Source organism: Nyctereutes procyonoides, unplaced genomic scaffold (assembly GCF_905146905.1).
Source record: "Nyctereutes procyonoides isolate TBG_1078 unplaced genomic scaffold, NYPRO_anot_genome, whole genome shotgun sequence".
In the NCBI taxonomy this organism is placed as follows: Eukaryota; Metazoa; Chordata; class Mammalia; order Carnivora; family Canidae; genus Nyctereutes; species Nyctereutes procyonoides.
The window spans coordinates 28301786-28323349 of NW_026575122.1; the positions used below are offsets into that span (position 1 = coordinate 28301786).

Genomic DNA, 21564 nt, shown 5'->3' on the forward strand with positions numbered 1-21564 from the left:
TAAATGGCTGAGCCAGGAATCAAATCAAGGTGTTTTGGTTTGGGTTTTAACAATAACCCAATTTTTTTTTTCATTGCAGCACCCTGCAAGTAACAGGTAGAAAATGCAGATAGAGATATAATACTGAGGCAGAAAGCTTTTTAATTTAAGCTATTACTTTGTCACAGAAAGAATTTGAGTCTGCTTAAAACAACATATGCTGTATAAGAAGCTTAAAAATAATTTAAGAATTTGGAGGAAGAGGGAAGGAGGATAGTGAAAACCAAACCCATGACATCAGGCCCTAGGAAGGAAGAAGTGGGTTGTGAGGTTTACATCGAGCTTGCCACCAGCCTGTGCAAAAAGGGAATTAGTTATATATCCCATGGCAATCAGCCAGGTGCTTTGAAATAGAACTGCTTTTGGGGGTGTTATTCAAAGAGGATACCACAAGATATAGTAAATTATATCCCTAATAACTTCATACTATTTGTAGGTCTGTTTGCTACAACTATGTATGGTATCTTGGCCTTATGCATAGTTGGTGTTCCACAATATTTGGTTGAAAAGTACTAGTTCCAACTTTTCAATGATGCAGTTTCCTTTTTTCCATTACTATTTTTGATCAATTGTTTAATAGCATTTATTAGTGAAATTTGAAGGGGAATTTCTTAAGTAACTTGAGAATGATAGCCGATGTTAAGACTTAGAATATACAACTTAACCACTGCATTTTCTCCTTTCTCTTGGTTCAGTAGTCAGATGCGTTATCCATTGCGCCACTGGCCCACACCTTTTCTCTTGGTTCAGAACTCGCTTCATGCATTAAGTGATACCTACGATTTTTTTAGGCACTGTGCTAAACTCTGGGAATGCAAGCCTAGGTAACATTCTCTGTCTTCTTAAGAACCCTCATTCTAGTAGAGAACACTTATAATTCTAATGTGGTACAGTAAATGGCTATAGGAGAGATCTGGACTGACTACTGTAATAAGTACAGAGGATATGAAAAAGATTTCAAAAAATAGTCACAACAATAATCTGGCGCTTCTGATTCTGAATAGGTTTGAAAAGTTGAGGCAATTAGATAATAGGATGTGCTCCTCTGGGAAATGAGCCAGTTGATTCATTCTTATGGCTATAAAAGTAGTATAAATATGAGTAGTTACATACATGGATATTCAAATTAAGTTTTAAAATAAGTCAGAGAGCCATAAATAGGAATATGAAGGAACAAAGGAGTAACCCTATTATTTGTAGTAAGATATAAGCCTAATAAAGCCACATAATCTGAATATGCAAGTGCAAGAAGATAAGTCAGTTCTACTAATTTAGAGTAGCAATGGTTGAGGTACGCTGGAAAGAAAGTAACCCAAAAGGAATAATTACCTATTTGGAGGGAAACAGGCGGCACCCCTAACAAACTTACCTGCTTTAAAACACACACACAGGGATCCCTGGGTGGCGCAGCGGTTTGGCGCCTGCCTTTGGCCCAGGGTGCGATCCTGGAGACCCGGGATCGAATCCCACGTCGGGCTCCCGGTGCATGGAGCCTGCTTCTCTCTCTCTCTCTGACTATCATAAATAAATAAAAAAAATTAAAAATAAAAAAATAAAACACACACACACACCAGAATGGAAATTTCTTTCCAACCAAATATTGTTTACTCTAGAGAAGTAGGAATCAACTTAATGATTACGGTTATGACTGGCCTTCTAACTCTCCCATGCTATGGCCGGCCAGATTTCAATAGAAAGATGCCAGAGGTTGGGAGATCAGATTGTAGGCAGTACTGAGGCAGGGTCTGACCTAGAGTGGTGGTAAAAGAAAAGAAAGTATGAAGACAGTGTGAAAGAAAAATGTGTTAACTGGCTATGGGGGCTTGGCAAGTGGGATCAATTGCAGATATTTCTTTTTAAAAAGATTTTATTTATTCATTCATTCATGAAAGACACAGAGGCAGAAACATAGACAGAGGGAGAAGCAGGTTCCCTGCAGGGAGCCCAATGCGGGACTTGATCTCAGGACTCTGGGATCACACCCTGAGCCAAAGGCAGATGCTCATGTGCTGAGCCACCCACACGTCCCAGTTGCAGGTTATTTGAATGTCTCAAACTTTAGGTACCTCGAGGATTCTGTTAACAGAAGAGAGAAATCAAGGGAGAGAACTGATTTGGAGACATAGGGTGGCTTCATTTTTAGAATTTTTAGAAGCCCACTGAATATGAAGCAATATTTCCCATGGAAATGTCAAGCAGGCAACTTAGATCTCTCTAAGCGGCAGTCCTGGGGAAAGGATGAAGAATTGGTTGATGAGGTGGGATAAGTGAGAACTAGGAAGTGTTCAATATGGTAAGAAAATCAAGGGATCGAGGGCACCTGGGGGGCTAAGTCAGTTAAGCAGCTCAGGTTGTGATCCCAGGGTCCTCTCCACCTCATCCTCTCTCCCAGTCTCTCTAAAATAAATAATTAATTAATTTAAAAAAAATCAAGGGATTGAGGCTAGAACATTGGGACATATCCATTTTTAGGAGCTAGAAAGTAGGGGGAGGAAATGGCATTAGACAAAACCATTTATGTGTAAAGTCAAAGAAGCCAAGGAAAGGACTTCAAACAAATCATATGGCCTATAAGGGCTATGAGTGGACAGAGGTCCAGAGTACTGAGCAGAAAAGACCTCTCGAGCAGGAGCCATGCCCTGCCCTTTCAGTAGCAGAAGAGCTAGAAGCCAGACTGAAGAGAAGGAAGGAGGAGAGATTGACAAAGAAGTAGAAATAGCAGCCATATGTTGCCCATGGAGTTTAAGAAAGAGAGGAGACAAATGAATAGTTATCAGGGCAGAAGGATCAAGAGAAGTTTTAAACATAACATGGGAGGCTTGTTTACATTGTTTGGAAATGGTCTTGTGGCATAGGAAGGTTGAAGATTCTAGAACAAAAGATTAGTTAAGAGTGAAAGGTATTGTCTCTGGGGCTCAGAGGATTAGGGGGATGGAAAACACTGAGATGCTTGCCACTCCCTGCCCAGAGGTTGGGCCTTCTCAATATACGTAATGGCAATGTATAACCCACTTATTTGCCTAATGAGTGCCATGGTCAGTTTTAATTTTTGGATGTATGAAAGTACCTAGGAGTTGGAGCATATGAATTCCAGGAAGAAATATGTGGTAAGATATATCAAGGAGTTGTGATGAAAAAAACTTCCGTCATAGATGAATTTTTTTTCATAGCAGAGAAGTTAAGTTTTAGGAGACAGGATCAAAGACATTTTAACCTAGATTTGACTTACACTTGAAACCCTAAGTTTGTGTGACTATCCCAGAATTATCTGGCAATAGATATGCCAACTTTAGAACCAAAAATCTTTCAGTAAAATTAGAGTCCCAAGAGAGAGGACCTACACTGACTTTTGACTCCTTTAATTCTTCTAATTTCACTCTATTTTACTCTCTATCAGCAACTAGTTCTATTTTGTAAACATTATAGTTTACCTATATCTAATATTAGTTTTCTCTGGTGTATATTGAACAATTTTCTTACCATTTAAAAATACTAACTTAATTTTAGACTTTGGATACGAAGGACCTCACAATAGAAAAAGTGGTCACCAATGGACAAGAAGTCAAATACACTCTTGGAGAAAGACAAAGTTACAAAGGATCACCAATGGAAATCTCTCTTCCTATTGCTCTGAGCAAGTATGAATGTTACCCTTCTCTTTTATATGACGAAATAATGGAGAAAAAGATTTTTAATTTAGACAATCTTCCTTTCTAATTTCTAGTTTGTGTGTATGTAGTAATTGGTACTCTTACTGATCTGCTGTTCAAGTTAAAGCTTACAGTGAAAATTGTATCTTAAGATTCTAAAGAAATTCATTGTATGAAATACTCAAGAAGAGGACTTTTGATAAGTGCTATTTCTTTACTGATCATGGGAGTGATCTAGAGTGATGACAGAAGCATGCCATCTTAAGGAAGTATTTTGTGATCACCTGGGAAGCTTTTATAAGATGCACATTTTTCACCGTTTCCCCAGAAGCCGGCTACTTTTATTAATGGAATAATGGCAATGACAAACATAGAACAGTTTCTATGTACCAGTCTTGAGATAATGCCTTAAATACATTCCATTATCTAATCCTTACGGTAACCCTTTGTGGTATGATTTCCATTTTACAGATGAGGAACGGGAGCTTCAGAGAAATAAAGTAACTTATTCAAGAAAGAGGCAGCCACAACTGTCATATTGAGAGCATATCCCACTCCTTGATAAATTGGGAAGGGGAAAAAGGATGGAAAACCATTGGCCTAAAACAAGGGTGATCTACCCCACCTTTCAGTGGCCAATGTTCTCATGCCTTCTCTTCCTGTTTAGGGAAAAGAAGGGAAATACCCACATATGACTTGTGAGGGAGATCTCATTGACCTCACTGTACAGATCAAGAACCATAGTGTAGGTGGTAGAGTCAGGATTCAAACATAGGCACTCTGTTGGTCTCCAAAGTTCTGCTATTACCTCATTACCAGTGCTGCTCAAACTATCTGGGGCGAAGGACCAGTTTTTGTTATTTCCAATTTGTCACATACTGATTCTTTTATAAAAAGTGAGTTACTAGGAAGAAGAGACCAAAAGCGAGCACACGTTTTTGAGTCAACAGCCACTAGAGTCACTCTAAAAGTTTCTAAATGTGTATTATCAATTTCTTGACTTGTCCCATAAGTCAAGCACTGCTCTGTGTCATGCTCTGGCACCCAACACTGTGTGGTAGTCCACCTACCGCTGTGTGGTAGTCAAAGTTCCAAAATTATTTCTTCCATTTTCCCACTATGATAAAAGATTGCATGATATGACAGGTGTAAAGGGTCAGACATGCAGTGGTGTATTCAACGAATATTATTTCTATGACGTCTTCAGAAGCACTTAGTGTGGTAGAGTGGAAAGGATCCAGAGGCAGGCAATCAGGTAAGAAACTTAGGATGTAGCATTCCTAGAACTCACTCTCAATCAGTAACAAGACCTAATAAAATAACATTTTTATTATTTAGTCTGTGTATTATGAATTCAAACTTTAGTTAGGTTGAATTATACTCTGCTAATATATTTGTTTGTTGCATACAGAAATCAAGAAGTTGTTATAGAAATTTCTTTTGAGACCTCTCCAAAATCTTCGGCTCTTCAGTGGCTCACTCCTGAACAAACTTCTGGGAAAGAACACCCATATCTCTTTAGTCAGTGCCAGGTAAAAAGAAAGATCCAGAATGATTAATTATACAAAAAATTCCCTGCACGTTTTGTTTACTGAAGCCAAGTGGACAGTGGTCTTTCGGATACTCAGGTCTTACCTAAGATAGTATTTTAATTTGTCATAAAAAAATGACACACATTTTCACTGATATCTCAGTATTAACATATTCTTATATTACTTTAAAAAAGAAACTCAATTTGAAATCATGTCCATTGAAAGTGGACTATAGGGTCATTTTTATATTTATATCCTAAGCACCTAGGATAGAACTTAGCATTCTTGAATGGGCACTCAAGAAATGGTTATAAAAGAGAAAGGGAAAAAAATTAATAAGACAAAAGTAATATGTACTGATTGTGAAAAATGTTAACAATAAAGAAGTGGAAAGTGAAAGATCAGATTTTTCAATCTTCTCCAGACACCATTGCCCAGAAGTAACCACCATTGATTTAGGTGTGCAGCCATTCCAGATTTTTCTTATACTTTTACAAATGTATATGGTATATAAACATATTAAATGTACCTTTAAAATCCTATGATTTAAACTATTTGTTTTCTGTTTAAAGATTAAAAATAAAGAATCTCATAATCAAAGACAATTTGTCACAAGGGTAATACATATGAAACTATCTTCTAAAAGGAAAAAAGCCTAATTTTGTTAGTAATCTAATAATTTATAATGAAAGGCACTCATTTCATTAAATGCTTACTGTATTTTCCAGCATTGTGCTGGGTACTTGGCATATTTAATCCTCAATATTGCTATGTGATAGTAATATCACATAGGCTCAAATTTGAATACAAGTCTAAAAAAGGAAGCAGTATTGGAACACGAAATAGACAAGTTTACTTTCTATTGCCAATTGAAATAATTTTTTAATCTAAGAAATCCTTAGAATCCTTAGTTCAGTTATCTGAAACAGATGTGGTTTTCTAGGCAAGAGTGCACAAGTGGTGCATTTCTTATAATATTTGATTTTCAGTTAGTACTTCTAACAGAATGTCCCATAATCTCAAGTTGGCGAGAAATGCAAGATTTGAGAGTCACCAGAATGTGAATTTTGAATATGTTATTCCATTTCTTATTGGCAACAGTGTTTGAAATAGAGGAAAGAGATTTCAGTTAAATTAAGAAATGACTGCAGTTGATGGGAAACATGTGGACGTGAGTTTGTTTGATGAGTTTGCTACAGTTCTCTGCACACTTGCCCGGGTGTGGGTCTATCCAGTGAAACACATCTGAGAACCCCTGTGGCCTCACTGAGTCCCCCAACTAGGGACTGCAAAGGAAGTGTAAAGGCATGGTCTTAGATCCCTGTTTTGGGAGGGAGAGTCAAGTGGTTCTTCTAGTCCTACGTAATCCATCTAGAGATCATTTGGGATCCCATATCTTTGGAGAATGGACTATATTTGAAATGAAAAGGGCTAGAGTTTGAGGGTTGTAAGGAATCTTGTTGAGGCAGCAAGTATGTCTAGAATTTATAACAACTTCAGAGAGATGTTAGTGTCAGTATTCCTTTAAGCTCAGGGGACCGTCTCAAGGAGTCTGGGGCTCCTTTGCTTACTAGCAATTGGCAAGGAGTCTGGGGATCCTTTGCTCACCAGCAATTGGTCCAGATTTATTTGTAAGGAGGCCAGGGTATAAAATTGAAGATACCCTGGTCTTCCTTCTCAATGGAACCAGCATTCATGACAGATGGATGCAGAAGCAGAGAAATGCTGCATATGTCAATGAATCTGTCCAGATGGTACTGAGAAAGACTGTTCTTTCTTCTTCCTTTTCTTCTCAGTTTTTGCTCTCAAAGTTTGCTGCAAGATTGGAATGTCAAGATTCTAGTGACACTCCCCAAGCAGTTTTCCGCAGAACATGGGCGTCCCATTAGATGTTAATAACTAACCAGAGAAAGGGGACTTCCTGTTAAAACAAGTATAAGTTTCTTTGTTGTAGGTATTTTCAGAGTCTCCAGGAGGCTAATGTTCCAAATGACTCTTTAAGATCGGGATGTAATATGCATGGTTCTCAATTTTACTTCACCAAAGAGCCCTTTTTTCTCAGGGTCCCTAACAGCATCTAACTGGACATTGCTGTTACTTAGGGCAGAGAGTAGGAAACAATGCTTAACATTGCTTCATGCTTCAGCTGAAATGTGAGGACTGACCAACCATACATTAAAATGGGAAATCAGACCTTTTTTGCTCCTTCAAATGATCTGAAAAAATGTGAGACCTATTTCTAAAAAGAATGTGTCTAAGGACAGTGCTGCAATTTTAATTAATTTCATAATGACTTGATTTATAAGAAAGGGAAATAGCCTTTTTCTTTTTCCCTTCCTCCGTCCCAGGCCATCCACTGCAGAGCAATTCTTCCTTGCCAAGACACTCCTTCTGTGAAATTAACCTACAGTGCAGAGGCAAGTATCACAAATTATTAACTGCATTAAATGACTCATGTAAGTAAATGTGGTATAAATGATAAGGAGAGATAATAATTGGATTTTTATAGTTAGCAATATTTCACTTAATTAAATTCTACAAGATCTATGTAACAAAGAAGCTGTGGACCTCTTTTTGCATCTCTCTTTTAAAGATTTTTATTTTTAAGTAATCTCTTCACCCAACATGGGGCTTGAACTTACGGCCCTGACATCAAGAGTCACATGTTCCATGGACAGAGCCAGCCAGGCACACCCTAATATCTCTCTTTTAAAGGCAGTTTCGAACATAAGTGTAATGAAAGGAAGTAGGTACTATTCTGATTTTAAAAGGAGTTCAGAATTCTAGACCTCAAAACAAGAATTTCAGGACAGCATCTTTTAATTTTTTAAAAATTAACATTTGCAGGATTAAAAGTTATGGAAATGTGCCTTACAGCCATGTAAACCTCTGTCTAGGTACCCTCACAGGCATAGATTGTAGACTTATCTGAATACATTTCCACCTGATTCTTGTTGTAGGTACTGCTAATCCTTTTACAAAAAAAGCACCATAATAATAATAAATAAGTACTAAATAAATAAATAAGCACTAAATAATACTAAATACATACATGCATTCTAGGTCCCAAGCCAGACCTACTTAGACCATGCAACTAGAATTGAGAACCACCTGTCTTTACGGTGGCTTATTGATTCTAGATCATCCCACAACCAAACCACACCTAGTGTGTATAGTGCTGTAGAAAACTATATAATGGAAGACAAAGAATCCCAGGTTTTGTACTCTCCTCTACCAGTTACTAAGTGCATGACCTGAGGCAAGTCTTAGGACCTCAAAACCTGGAGTTGTCTCATCTGTATAACACATCACTGACTAAATAAAGGGTAGAAGCAGAACTAAATTATTTCCCAAGTGCTTTTTAGCTCTAGATTTATGGTTGTCGTAGCACTGGTTCTGGAGCTTCTGAGTCTGCCTCAGAAGTAGCTTTAAATACTGGGCCATGCAAGAAGAATATGGAAGTCTAGAACTTAATGGAATGTATGTTTGCTAGATCATTAATATTGAGGGAATAGTCCTTGATTCTAGTATCATTAGAAATAAAACTTTCAGAATCATGGAACTTGGGTACACATTTAAATGTCTATAAGGTTTGCCCCATTAGCCCCGTAAGCATATTTTCCATACAAATTCCCAGAGAAAATTATTTCACAGTTCTGGGCAATAACTTTTACTTTCTCACAATTATGACCCTTAAAAAGCTCTTTGATTTGCAACATCAAGTTTATGTTTTAAATATAAAACTTTTCAAAATTGTATTCTCTGTCCTAATGTAAGTATACAAGCTTGTGAATCTGTTTTGAGGGTGTGGAGGAAGACAGGTGTGGTGGTTACTACTGCCTGGAAGGTTGCTGGGCACTTCTTCTGTACATATTCTTTGCAGCAGTACTGTGAGGTTATTACTTTTGTTTGATGGGAAAACTAAGTCTCAGGGAGGTTATTTACCCAAGTCCATGCAGTTAGTAAGTAGTAGAGCTGGAGTTTTAATCTAATTTCTACCAGATGCTCTTAACATGGATGGATGAATGGATGGATAGACCACATTCACTTTCAAAGAAGCCAGTTTTATATATTGCTGATTTTATGGATAAACCTGATATGCCCAAATTTCGTGGGCTCATTGTCTTCTCACAGTTAAGATGGGGAAAATACTATATTTTACACATGTGGTTTAAGATACATAGAATCTTTTATTTATAACTGGAAATGATTTCTCTTCTTGATTAGGTATCTGTTCCTAAAGAATTGGTGGCACTTATGAGTGCTATTCGTGATGGAGAAGAACCTGACCCAGAAGACCCGAGCAGGAAAATATATAAATTCAACCAAAAGGTAAGATCTTAGGGCCTACATTTCTGTTTTAATTGGTAGTGAACTATAGATAGCTTTTACCTATCCAGAGAGCAAAATTGCCTTTGGAATATTTCAGAATTTAGAAAGCAGCTTCTGTCTTTGTTTTCTTTATTTCTTTTGTGGTAGTAAAATGTTGTGGAAAGAGGTTGCTAGATAAGCAAAGTAAGGACATGGCCTGATCCCATTTTCTCTCATTCCAGTTAGTGTAGCAGGATTTCAGTTAAATTACACTTTAGCCCGCCCTCATACCACAGTGCTGGCTTGTGGTTATTTAGTGTTTGCAAATGGAAGAGCTATATTAGACCCCCCCCCCCAAAAAAAAAAAAACCACAAAACAAAACCCAACCAAACAAAAAACCTTTGTTATAGTATTTAAAGTTAAAATTCCTATGTAGCTGATAATTTGACTCGTACCTTTGACCTTTAATGAATTGTGTTTATGCATGCTTTTTAAAATTGAACTTTGTAATAGAACATGTAATTGAACCACAGTGGACAGTGGGATCTGGGATTCCAAGCTCCCAAACCTTCAGCATTCTCTTACTGCTGAATTATTTTATATGTCTCTCAAATATACCAGGAGTGGTTTTCTAAAAAGGACGTAAAAAATTGTTTTACATCAAGAAAAAAAAAAAAAACTTAAGAAAAAAGCACAGTTCCTTCTTAGAGGTTAATTTCTGAGAAATACTTGAACTGGACCTTGTAAAATTATGTGCAATCATGTCTTTCACATTTCAGAAGCTATCTTTCTTAGTACAATAAAAGAGAAATTGATGTTTTGAAATGTTTTACATCACAATTTTGAACTATTTGACCCCCTAGAAATGAGACCGATGAAATTTGAAAAGAAATTTACTTACTTTTAAATACGAACTGTCTTATTCTGTAATATTTTTAAGCATTAATTTGAGCATGTGTGTGTTCTTTTCTTTCTTTCCTTTTTTTTTTTTTTCTCCCTTTAGGTTCCCATCCCCTGCTACTTGATTGCATTAGTTGTTGGAGCTTTAGAAAGCAGGTGAGCTTTTGAACAAATTTTGAGGTTACAAAAAGATTAAAACTTCAGGCATCTTGAACCTCTGGCAGAAATAACTAGTAGCTCATTTATGCCTGTCTCAAGATCTCAAGCTGATAGCTCTGGAAAAATTCAAATCGAATTATAAAATGTAAATAACAATTAATTTTCATTTAAAAAGTCTTTATCAGTCACCCTTCAGATTTTCCAGGTATTGCAGAATGAGCATGCTCTCTCTCCTGAATTCTAATTGAAATTTGAATGAGTCACTTCTCTTCACCTCCATTTCCTCATTCCTCATCCTTGAAATTGTACTATCTCCCTTTCTGGCCTTGAAGGGTAGTTAAACAAGTGAGGTAAAATATGTTAAAGCACTTGGAAGCCCATAATATTATAGAAATAAAAGATGTTTTATTGAAATTTTACCAATAACTAGGGTGTCCTTCCTTAATTTTTTGTCAATTCTTATTTCTAAACTGCTGAAAAGAAAAAAAAGAAAAAAATAAACCGCTGAAAATGAGGAGTATCTCTAGTAATCACATTCTTTAAATTGCCAGAAATGTGGACAAGCTTGAGTAGTCAGGCAAACACAGATTCCAGCTCCAGCAGTTACTTATCTGCATCCTTGGGCAACTCACTCGGAGTTTCATTTTCTTCACTTAAAAGCTGGAAAGAATAAACCGGACTTCAAAGGATTTTTGTGAAGATTCACTGACCTAACGTATGTAAAGCTCCTGGCCTATAAGAAGCACTCACTAAATGATATTTATAGTAACTGCCACAGCGCCAGACCATTGCAAGGTCTTATTTTGTGCCAACCCCAGTGCGTTATGGCATGGAATCCTCACAACTGTGTGGAGTAGACGTGATTGTTTTTCCCATTTTACCAATAAGGAAAATGATGCTCAGTGAGTCATAATAACTGGCTCACAGTCACAGAACTAGGAAGTGTCAGGGCCAGAACCTGGATCTAGGCTGTCTGACTTTGCAGCCTGTGCAGCACAGATGGGCCCTGTCCAGCGTGGCAGCCACTAACCACATGAGTTCTGAGGTGTGCTGTAAGTGTAAAATACACACTAGATTTCTAAACACTTGGTATGAAAAAAAGAATGTAAACTATTTCATTGATAATTTTTATGTTGATTACATCTTGAAATGATACTACTTTGGATACACTGGGTAAACTATATTGTTAAAATTAATTTCATCTGCTTCCAATCTTGCTTTTTTAAAACATGACTACTAGGAAATTTAAAATTACATATGCAGCTCATATTTTGGCTCTCATTAAATTTGTTGAATAACCCTGGTTACCGTTGCTACTCAGTGTGGTCTAGAGACCAATAGCATGGTATCACATGGGACTAGATTAGAAATGCAAATTTTTGCAGGACTAGGTTAGAAATGCACATTTTTGGGCCAGATCCCCGGAGCTACTAACTCAAAATTTGCATATGAACAAGCTCTCCAGATCACCTGTAGGCACGTAAAGTTTAAGAAGCAACTGCTCTAGAATCTACCTCTTTTCTGGGGCAGGACACCTGAACAAAATCTTGTTGTTTGGGATTTGGTGCTGCATAAAATTTTTAGGATGAAATTTTGATGAAAAGAATATTTCTGAGTTCTAATCCTTTGTAAGTGATATATCATTCTATTTCTTTCCTCCTTTTTTTTAAGATTGTGGTTAAAAACCCCACAAAATTTACTATCTTAACTATTTGTACATGTACATGCCGGAGTCAGCAGCTTTCAGTAGGTCCACATTGCTGTGAAACAGATTTTCAGAACTTGTTTCATTTTGCAAAACTGAAACTCTATACCATTTAAACAGTAACTCCCATTTCCACCTCCCTCAGTCCCCTGGTAACCACCCTTCTACTTTTTGTTTCTATGAGTTTGAATACTTGAGATAACTCATAAGTGGAATTGTTGAGTATTTGTTCTTTTGTAACTGGTTTGTGTTACTTACCAGAATACTCCTCAAGGACCAGCCCTGTCGTAGCATGTGACAGGATGTCCTTCTTTTTCTGTTTGTTTCTTCTTCTCTGAGTGTTCAACCTTTAAGCATGTAATGAATTTTACATCTGCCCTTGATCTGGAATAGCCTCTTACTGGGCCATGACTCAGTTGAGTGTCTATAGTTGTGAGATGGCAAGAGGAAACTAGATGCCCAAAGTCCTTAACCAGAGCCAGTAAGCTAATCTTTGGGGGCCCAGACGGTGCCCCCTTAATGAGCTGCATATTTACTGGTGCATACAACAGCAGGACTGTATCTCAGAGGAGCCATGAAACCCCCCTCTGTCCCATGAGCACATGGCACATCACACCACCACTACTGCTGTCAGGATTTGTACCTAGTACTCGAGCTCTTTCCTGGAACCAAGTAGGTAGTTTATTGTGAACTTCATTTTTATCAAGCTTTTTAATTTTGCAGGCAAATTGGTCCACGAACATTGGTTTGGTCTGAGAAAGAGCAGGTGGAGAAGTCTGCTTATGAATTTTCCGAGGTTGGTCATATAGTTACCCTTTTTCATAATTGTGCTAGAGGATAGATTTAAGATTTTAAGTATGACATGTGATGGTGTTAGCGATGTGCTAAGAGAATCAAATAATATCTTACTCTGTGTGGATTTGCAGTTGCTACAATTTTTGCATCAGTATCATTTAAAATGAGCATCCTGGGGCACCTGGGTGGCTCAGTCCGTTAAGTGTCTCCCTTCACCCTAGGTCATGATCCAGGGTCCTGGGATCAAGCCCCACAAGCTCCCTACCTAGCAGGGAGTCTGCTTCTCCCTCTCCCTTTGTGTGTCCTCTCTCTCTCTCTCTCTCTCTCAAATAAATAAGTAAATATATTTTTTAAAAAATACAGAATAAAATGAGCATCCTTAACTCATAACCTCCAGAGAAAGCAAGTACACTTTGAAGAAATTCATCATTGGAATGATAAAACATGCAAATATTTGTACATTAATTTTCTAGACTGAATCTATGCTTAAAATTGCTGAAGATCTGGGAGGACCATACGTCTGGGGCCAGTATGACCTCTTAGTCCTGCCACCATCCTTCCCTTACGGTGGCATGGAGAATCCTTGCCTCACCTTCGTAACTCCCACTCTGCTGGTAAGTGTGAGCTTGTCTGCATGCACAGCCAACTTCTTCCCACATGTGTAGCTGGATGTGAAGAGCCTCAGGCATCTGATCATCTATTTCTTTAAAACAATATTTTCTCTTATTTATACATCTATCTCTTCTTCCTGATGTGGTTTGCTTATTATGGTCATTTTCATCATCTCATTTTCTCAAAAGAAAATAATGTGGCCCTTAGGGGGATGGGAATATTGCATTCAGGGTGTGTGGTGGCATTGGGGAAGGGGAGGCCGTGTCACAGCCATGTGTGGACAAATTCTGTATCCAGACAGAGAAACTACACCATTTACACTTAGCATGTAGGGACTGGTCAAACAAAACAAACAAAAACTCACTTTAGCATGTGTAGGGAAGGAGTAGACTGACAGTATATAACTATAATTTTATGCCTTTGTATGCTACTTTAAATCACTACAGACTTTTCTTAAATATGCTGTGGGTAATTAGGAGAGAAGAGATACATAAGGGAAATGAGAACAGATTTAAAAAAAAAAAAACACAACGGGAGTAGGAGAAATGTATCCTGGAAGTTAATTAGAGATGGGTGTTCTGGCCCTCCTGGTCCTATAAAAATTCCCACGATGGGGGGGGGGGGGGGAAGAATCATGCTGTTTTTTGAGTCCTGCATTTTTTCTCTTATTTTCTCAACACATACTCTGCTTTTAACCCCTTCGAGTGCCACAGTAAAAATACACTGCCCTATTAATGCCAGAATACAGCCTGATGTAGGCAGTCCTTTAAATATAGTCCACAGTTTGAAAACTAAGGTGATTTTCTTCTTTTTCAGGCAGGAGACAAGTCACTTTCCAATGTAAGTTAAAATTTACCATTGTGGTCTTACCCTCAAAGAACTATTAAGTCCACTGATTTTTAAAATATCCATTGTGTTGTTATGTTGGAGATACGGTTATAAAAGATAACTGGGGGATTGTTATGATATTAACAGATTTAATAGATTTCATAACATTTGATGGTCTGATCTCTTCATGTGCTTATGAAATAGATTTTAATGGAGTGATTTATCCATTTAGTATTTTCTAAATAATTTTGTTTCTAATTTTTTTAACTATACTTTTGTCTTTGGCTAAATTATGATTTGTTTGCTAAACTAACTCCCTGAATATCTCAGCTCGTGTTAAAAGAAAAACAAATTGAACGATGTGGAACTGAATGAACTAGAATACTTACCTACGGAGTTATTTTAAAGTAAGGTGATCAATTCTATGATCGATCCCTTCCACTATTTACTACGGCATTATTTCCACTTCAGGTTATTGCACATGAAATATCTCACAGCTGGACAGGAAATCTAGTGACCAACAAAACTTGGGACCACTTTTGGTAAGATTTATTATTATTGTTTCTCTATTGGTCCTTGTTATTAATTTCTTTCCCTGCCTGCCTGCCACTCTGAATTGTTTTGTAGGAATGTTGCATCCTTTTTCTTGTTTTTCTTTGTTACCATCTCCTTGGTAGACAACTTAAAAAAAAAAAATTCCACAACACTTTGTCACAATGTTAGGTAGAGTAGGAGTATTCGGCTTGTGCTTGTTATTTAGTTCCTGATACAATCACATTTTAATAATGGGCACATAAAACGAGAACCAGCGCTTAATTTTCCCCACTGCCATCTGCTGGGCTGGGTTTCCCATTGTTCTGAATTGAATGCAGAGTAGCCACATAGGCAATCTGCTTAGACTGTAGTGTTCATGCTTTACAATTCTTTGCTCTGCAGAAAAGCCAAAAAGAGAGTACCTTGTTGACTAAAACGTGTTCTTTTCGGCTGTGTCACTGTCTTTATTTTATTTACAAAAAAAATTTTTTTCAGGTTAAACGAAGGACATACCGTGTACTTGGAACGCCACATTTGCGGACGACTGTTTGGTGAAAAGTTCAGACATTTTCATGCTCTGGGAGGATGGGGAGAACTACAGAATTCAGTAAGTGAGTCATGCTTTGAAAAGCATTTCTCCAAAGTTGTATAGGCATTCAAAAGTTTAGTTCGTAAACTAGCTTTAGTAAGTAGCAACAAGAAAGCCATTTTTGCAAGGTATGGAAAATCAAGGAGATACTAGTATAATATTCTACTTTTTTAAAAGATTTTATTTATTAGAGAGAGAGCATGCATGGGCAGAGCAAAGTGGTGGGGGGGAGGGCAGAAGGAAAGGGAGAGAGGGAATCCCAAGCAGACTTCATCCTGAGCACAGAGCCCGACATGGGGCTCAATCCCAGGACCCTGAGATCATGACCTGAGCCAAAGCAGTCAGACACTTAACCAACTGAACCACCCAGGCACCCTGGTAAATATTCTATTGATACATACTAATCATTATCCTGTGTCACATCATGTTCATGAGCAGTAGGACCTCATCAAGTCTTTGTCATTAATATAGTCAGTTACTCAGTTTGAACTTTATTTGGTATATTTACATCATTTTTCAGTGCTTCATCCTAAAGGCCAAACCACACATTGAAACATTTCTTTATTTTTTTATAAGAATAAAGAACATGACACAAGTGGCCATTCCATTAATAGACTTTCAGAAATTTGCACTAACATGCCCTACAATTTCTAGTCTCTCAGTCTAAGTTCTAGACTCCCTTACGGTTATGCCTTTAGGTGAAGTAATACTCCCTTATTAGCTTGCTTGCCTACTAATGACCAGTATTCATATTTGAACATTCATCTAATTTTGTGTCCTGCAGATAAAGACTTTTGGAGATACACATCCATACACCAAACTCGTGGTTGATTTGACGAACGTGGACCCCGATATAGCATATTCGTCAGTGCCCTACGAGAAGGGCTTTGCTTTACTCTTTTACCTCGAACAACTTCTTGGGGGCCCAGGCAAGTAGTTGGCATTTTCTGATTTTTTTTTAGGGCAATGTGAAGAATAAGGAAGAATTTTTAACGGTTGTTTTTACTCAGTTTTATTCTTTCGGTTCATTGTGTGTGCAGCTGCTAAAGAAAATCTATATCCTTTTCTAATGTGACCTCTCTACTTAAAACCTTGAATGACTGCTAAATTCAAAATTGTGTTGCTTGAAAAGAAAACTCATCTTATTTTAAAGAAAACTCATCTTATTTTAAAAATTAGGAAAATAGTTTGTACTCATTGAAACAAAAATTGTGGGGATCCCTGGGTGGCTCAGCGGTTTAGCGCCTGCCTTTGGCCCATGGCGCGATCCTGGAGTCCCAGTATCGAGTCCCACGTTGGGCTCCCAGCATGGAGCCTGCTTCTCCCTCTGCCTGTGTCTCTGCCTCTCTCTCTCTATGTCTATCATGAATAAATAAATAAAATCTTAAAAAAAAAAAGAAACAAAAATTGTGTAGTACAGAAGTTTATAAGAGTAACAAGCGAGAGCCCCTCAGCCTTTTCCACTCCCCAGATAACCACTCTTAGCAGTTAGGTGTGCATGTCTCCAGATCTTTTTCTAAGTATAAATAAAGAGACAAATAAATATATTGTAATTACAAGAAATGGCTCATTGGAATGCTTGTGTGGCTCAGTTGGTTAAGCACCTGCTTTCAGCTTAGGTCGTGATCTCAGGGTCCTGGGATCCAGCCCCACAACAGGCTCCCTGCTCAGCTGGGGTGTCTGCTTCTCCCTCTGTCCCTTCCCCAGCTCATGCTCTCTTTCTCTTTCTCAAAAAAATAAATAAAAATCTTAAAAAACAAAAATGGATATATAAAATGAATTTATATATATATAAATAATGATATACATAAAAATAACTTGTTCTACCTTTGTTTTTTTTTTTTAATTCAGCAATGTTCCACAGACATCCTCCCATGTCAGAACATACAAATCTACCTCATGCTCTTTAATGCCACCATAGTCATTCATTATAAGGTGTGCTGAGTATATGTAACCTTCCCCTACTGATGGGGGTTAAAGTGTTCTCCTTTGTCTGTGGACTTTGAAGACCCTCCCTCACCCACACACACTTTTCCTCTCCCATATTGTTCTCCTCTTCTTGGGTCACACTGAGGCCATTACTTCTAGAATTAGTGTGTGGGCTCCTTCTCTGTTTCTTCATTGTGTTTTCCTCTTATTGTAATGAAGATTTCTTTTCTCCCTTCTATCAAATTTATATATATTCTTCAAGGCCCAACTGAAGTCCTACTTCCTGTTTTAAACGTTCTTCTACCACTAAACCTCTTATTGGTTTCCCTATTCTCTGAAAATTCTCTGTTCTCCTTGGTCAATAGTACCTTACCAAGCACGCCCCAAAAATGTTAAATAGCTACCTTTCCATTAACCAACATTTTTTTCTTTTTTTTCTTTTTTTAACTCTTAGAGGTTTTCCTAGGATTCCTAAAGGCTTATGTTGAGAAGTTTTCCTACAAGAGCATAACCACTGATGACTGGAAGGATTTCCTGTATTCCCACTTCAAAGATAAGGTTGGCTTTTAAAAGCTTTCTTATTTGTTATGCCCAATATACCTGTATTTAATGGCTATTTGTTAGACTGATTTGAATTACTTAGTAGTAGTATTGGTTTAGAATTTAAGACTCAACCTTTCATTGTACTTTTTCCTGTTTAAAATGTGATCTCAACAACATGAACTAACGTGAGTATTTCAGAGGGATCTTCAATAGTATGTTTCCAGAAATTTATTTAATCAGAAATGTATTTTTTGTATATATTTAATTTTCCTCTTTTATTTAACAGAATGCTACTGATTAATAAAAATTTATATAGGAAAACAGAAATTATCCCGACATGTCAGTATAGACAAAATTAAGACTTGAAGACCTAATAGTCTGTTTTAGTTTTGTTGGTTTTTTCCCTCCCAATGGAAAAGATTATTCTGTAGCAAACTTGGCCTTCTTTGCCTTCACAGGTTGATATTCTCAATCAAGTTGATTGGAATGCCTGGCTGTACTCTCCTGGAATGCCCCCTGTAAAACCCAAGTCAGTATTTCCTGTTAATGCTTTCCTTCTCATCCTGCAAAACCCTCGAGCTTCTCAAAATACCTGAAAGGGTTTTATGACTTCCTTAAACTGTTACTACTTAGAGAGTAGACTTCATAGGTGTTTGAACCTTGACCCTCAGGTCAAAAGAATCATTTCTAAGATACTATAAATATAAATTCAGTTAATTGCAAGTAATTATGGAATGCCTCCTTTCAGCTGAAGGATGGTGATACAGAGGGAAGATATTTTCCTTTCTTTTAAAACCTTTGCAATAAGAAATAAAACTTGTATAAGTATTATGCTAATCACTATAGCAGGGTTATAAGTTGCCATCTCCATTTCCAGAAGAGGCACATTAGGCTTAGCTAGGTAAAATGTCTTAACCTAAGTTTGCACGGTATTCATTCCATTCAGAGTTGAGATTCATACCCTGTAATCTTTACCCCTCCAGTATACTGCCTTTTAAACTAAATACCCTCCTCATATCAGAGACCTAAACTCTGGTACTCCTGAGTCATGTGAGGATGCTAACTACTACAAGTTCCTGACTGGAACAGACTGTTCCCACCCACCTGCTATACTCTTTATGCAGGTAATTCCAATCTCAGCCCAAGAACTGCTTCCTCATGGAAATATTCCTTGACCTCTCTGAACCACGTTAGGTCCCCATTTAGGGTTTCCTGGTGCTATATGAGGCCTCTTTCATTGCTGTCACCACAGCAGTAATTTTGATTTGTGTGATTATTAAAGTCTTCCTCCTTCACTACACTGAAGCACCATGAGAGCAAGGATCATATTTGGTTTTGCGCACTACTTTCCTTAGGACCTTGCCATAAGTAAGGGCTGCTTCCCTTCCTTGGGCTAATCCTTCCTTAGTTCTTTTCATGACAAACCAGAAAGAGACCAGCAGAAGTCCTCTATTGTCCTATTGGTCCTTCTGAAATCAGTGCTAGTTGAAAGTGATTTACTGCCTGAGCAATTTACTGCCTCTGATCCCATTTGGTCTTGAGGACAAACAAAAGGCTTTCCCTGAAGCCCACAGCCTGGCTACTTCACAAGATTAAATGGCAGCTGCTTCAAAGGAGGTCACTGCTTTAACCCCTTTATAATCTCCCCTAGGGCACAAACTCTCTTTAGCAGGTTCAAAGGTAACTTCCAATCGAAACTTATTTCATTTAGATCCTCAAGGGCAGGTACCCTACCGTTCTCTAACAGAAACATTTCACAGAAATGTGAATCATTTATGGACAAAGACGTCTTGCAAGAATTTTTGCACACATAGTCTCTTCTATTGTTGTTGCAAAACATAGGACTTATTTTCTAAGTGGAGAACACACAGATATCAGTGCAGTTCTCTTTGCTTCATGGTCAGAGTTTGTTATTTCCATTTTCTTCTGAAGAGAGGGGAACAAAATCATCACATGATGTCGGAATCTCCCTAGCAAGGGTCTCCCGTGACACCATCATTTTTCCCTGGTGTCTAAAACAGTGCCTGCCACATGGGCACTCGCAGATTTGTTGAATGATCACGAAGGTGGAAGGTTAGATAAGCTGGAGCAATAGAATGTAAAATCCACAAAAGCAAGGATTTTGCGTTGTCACGAGCACCTCAAACTGTGCCCGGCACACAGCAAGCCCTAAATGTGCTCACCCGAGCCCCAGCGCCTTCAGTGGATACTGCTGAAGCATCTTCACAGACACACGGAGGCATTCCCTCTGGAGGATAAGCAGGTGTTTCATTAATTTGGTATCTGCTCGGATTTCCAAGTTCTCAGATGATATCAGTATATTTAAGTCAGGTAGAAGATTTCCTATTTCCAGCACTCTGGAGTTCCTGATATTTGTTTATTTATTCAAAGGTTTTTATTTATTTATTTGAGAAACAGTGAGAGAGAGCACAAGCAAGAGGAGGGGCAGAGGGAGAGGGAGAAGCAGGCTCCCCGCAGAGCAGGGAGCCCCATATGGTGCTCCATTCCAGGACCCCAAGATCATGACCTGAGCCAAAGGCAGACGTCTAAGTGACTGAGCCACCCAGGTGCCTTTTTTATTTAAAAAGAACTTTGAGGAGTGGCTCAGGTCATGATCCCAGAGTCCTGGGATGGAGCCCCTCATCTGGCTCTCTGCTCCATGGGGAGCCTGCTTCTCCCTCCCCCTCCCTCTGGCTCTCTTACTCTTCCTCTCAAACGAATAAATAAAGTCTTAAAAAAAAAAATAGGGGATCCCTGAGTGGCTCAGTGGTTTGGCACCTGCCTTTGGCCCAGGGTGCGATCCTGGAGTCCCGGGATTGAGTCCCACGTCAGGCTCCCTGCATGGAGCCTGCTTCTTCCTCTGCCTGTGTCTCTGCCTCTTTCTCTGTCTCTCATGAATAAATAAATAAAATCTTAAAAAAAAAAACACAGAACTTTGAAAGTTATGCTCTGTAACTTCAACATTACATTTATGGAAAAGCATGTACATTTTTATGAAATTTAACCTCTAGTATTTTTTCATCTTTGCAGTTACGATATGACTCTGACAAATGCTTGTATTGCCTTAAGTCAACGGTGGATAACTGTGAGTACTAACATGTGACTTTGATCACTTTTTAAAGAATTGTGCAAATCCATCTCTACTCAGGAAGGTGGGGGCAGGGAAGAGGGCGGGTGGGTACTTTACTCACAAACCCATGTATCTGGAGAGGTTATTCATAAGTCCAGTTCTTCCGAAGTCCTTTTAAGCCAGCCTTCAGTGTGTAAAGTTACTGAAGGCTGGGGAAGCAAATAGATACTGATGGTATTTGTTCCCATTTTCTTGCTTCAAGTCTTAAGAAAGGTATGCAAAGATATTTGCGTTTTCTCTTCCTTCTTTTTCCTCATAAATCATTTGTAAGACACTGCTTCAAATATAGCCCTTACCTATACCAGGT

At 38.1% G+C, this 21564-nt stretch overlaps 1 protein-coding gene across 2 annotated transcripts in view; it reads left to right on the forward strand.

Annotated features, from left to right (window-relative positions):
• The window catches only part of LTA4H (leukotriene A4 hydrolase), a 34916-nt gene that overhangs the window by 2793 nt on the left and 10559 nt on the right, over positions 1-21564 (forward strand). For both annotated transcript variants that reach the window (XM_055336249.1, XM_055336248.1), the window contains exons 2-15: positions 3547-3677; positions 5101-5221; positions 7570-7638; positions 9449-9553; positions 10537-10589; positions 13021-13093; positions 13566-13706; positions 14521-14544; positions 15004-15074; positions 15562-15673; positions 16440-16584; positions 18039-18142; positions 18586-18656; positions 21158-21212. In XM_055336249.1, the coding sequence (XP_055192224.1) occupies positions 3547-3677; positions 5101-5221; positions 7570-7638; positions 9449-9553; positions 10537-10589; positions 13021-13093; positions 13566-13706; positions 14521-14544; positions 15004-15074; positions 15562-15673; positions 16440-16584; positions 18039-18142; positions 18586-18656; positions 21158-21212 (1275 nt within the window). The remainder of the gene's footprint in view (positions 1-3546; positions 3678-5100; positions 5222-7569; positions 7639-9448; positions 9554-10536; positions 10590-13020; positions 13094-13565; positions 13707-14520; positions 14545-15003; positions 15075-15561; positions 15674-16439; positions 16585-18038; positions 18143-18585; positions 18657-21157; positions 21213-21564) is intronic.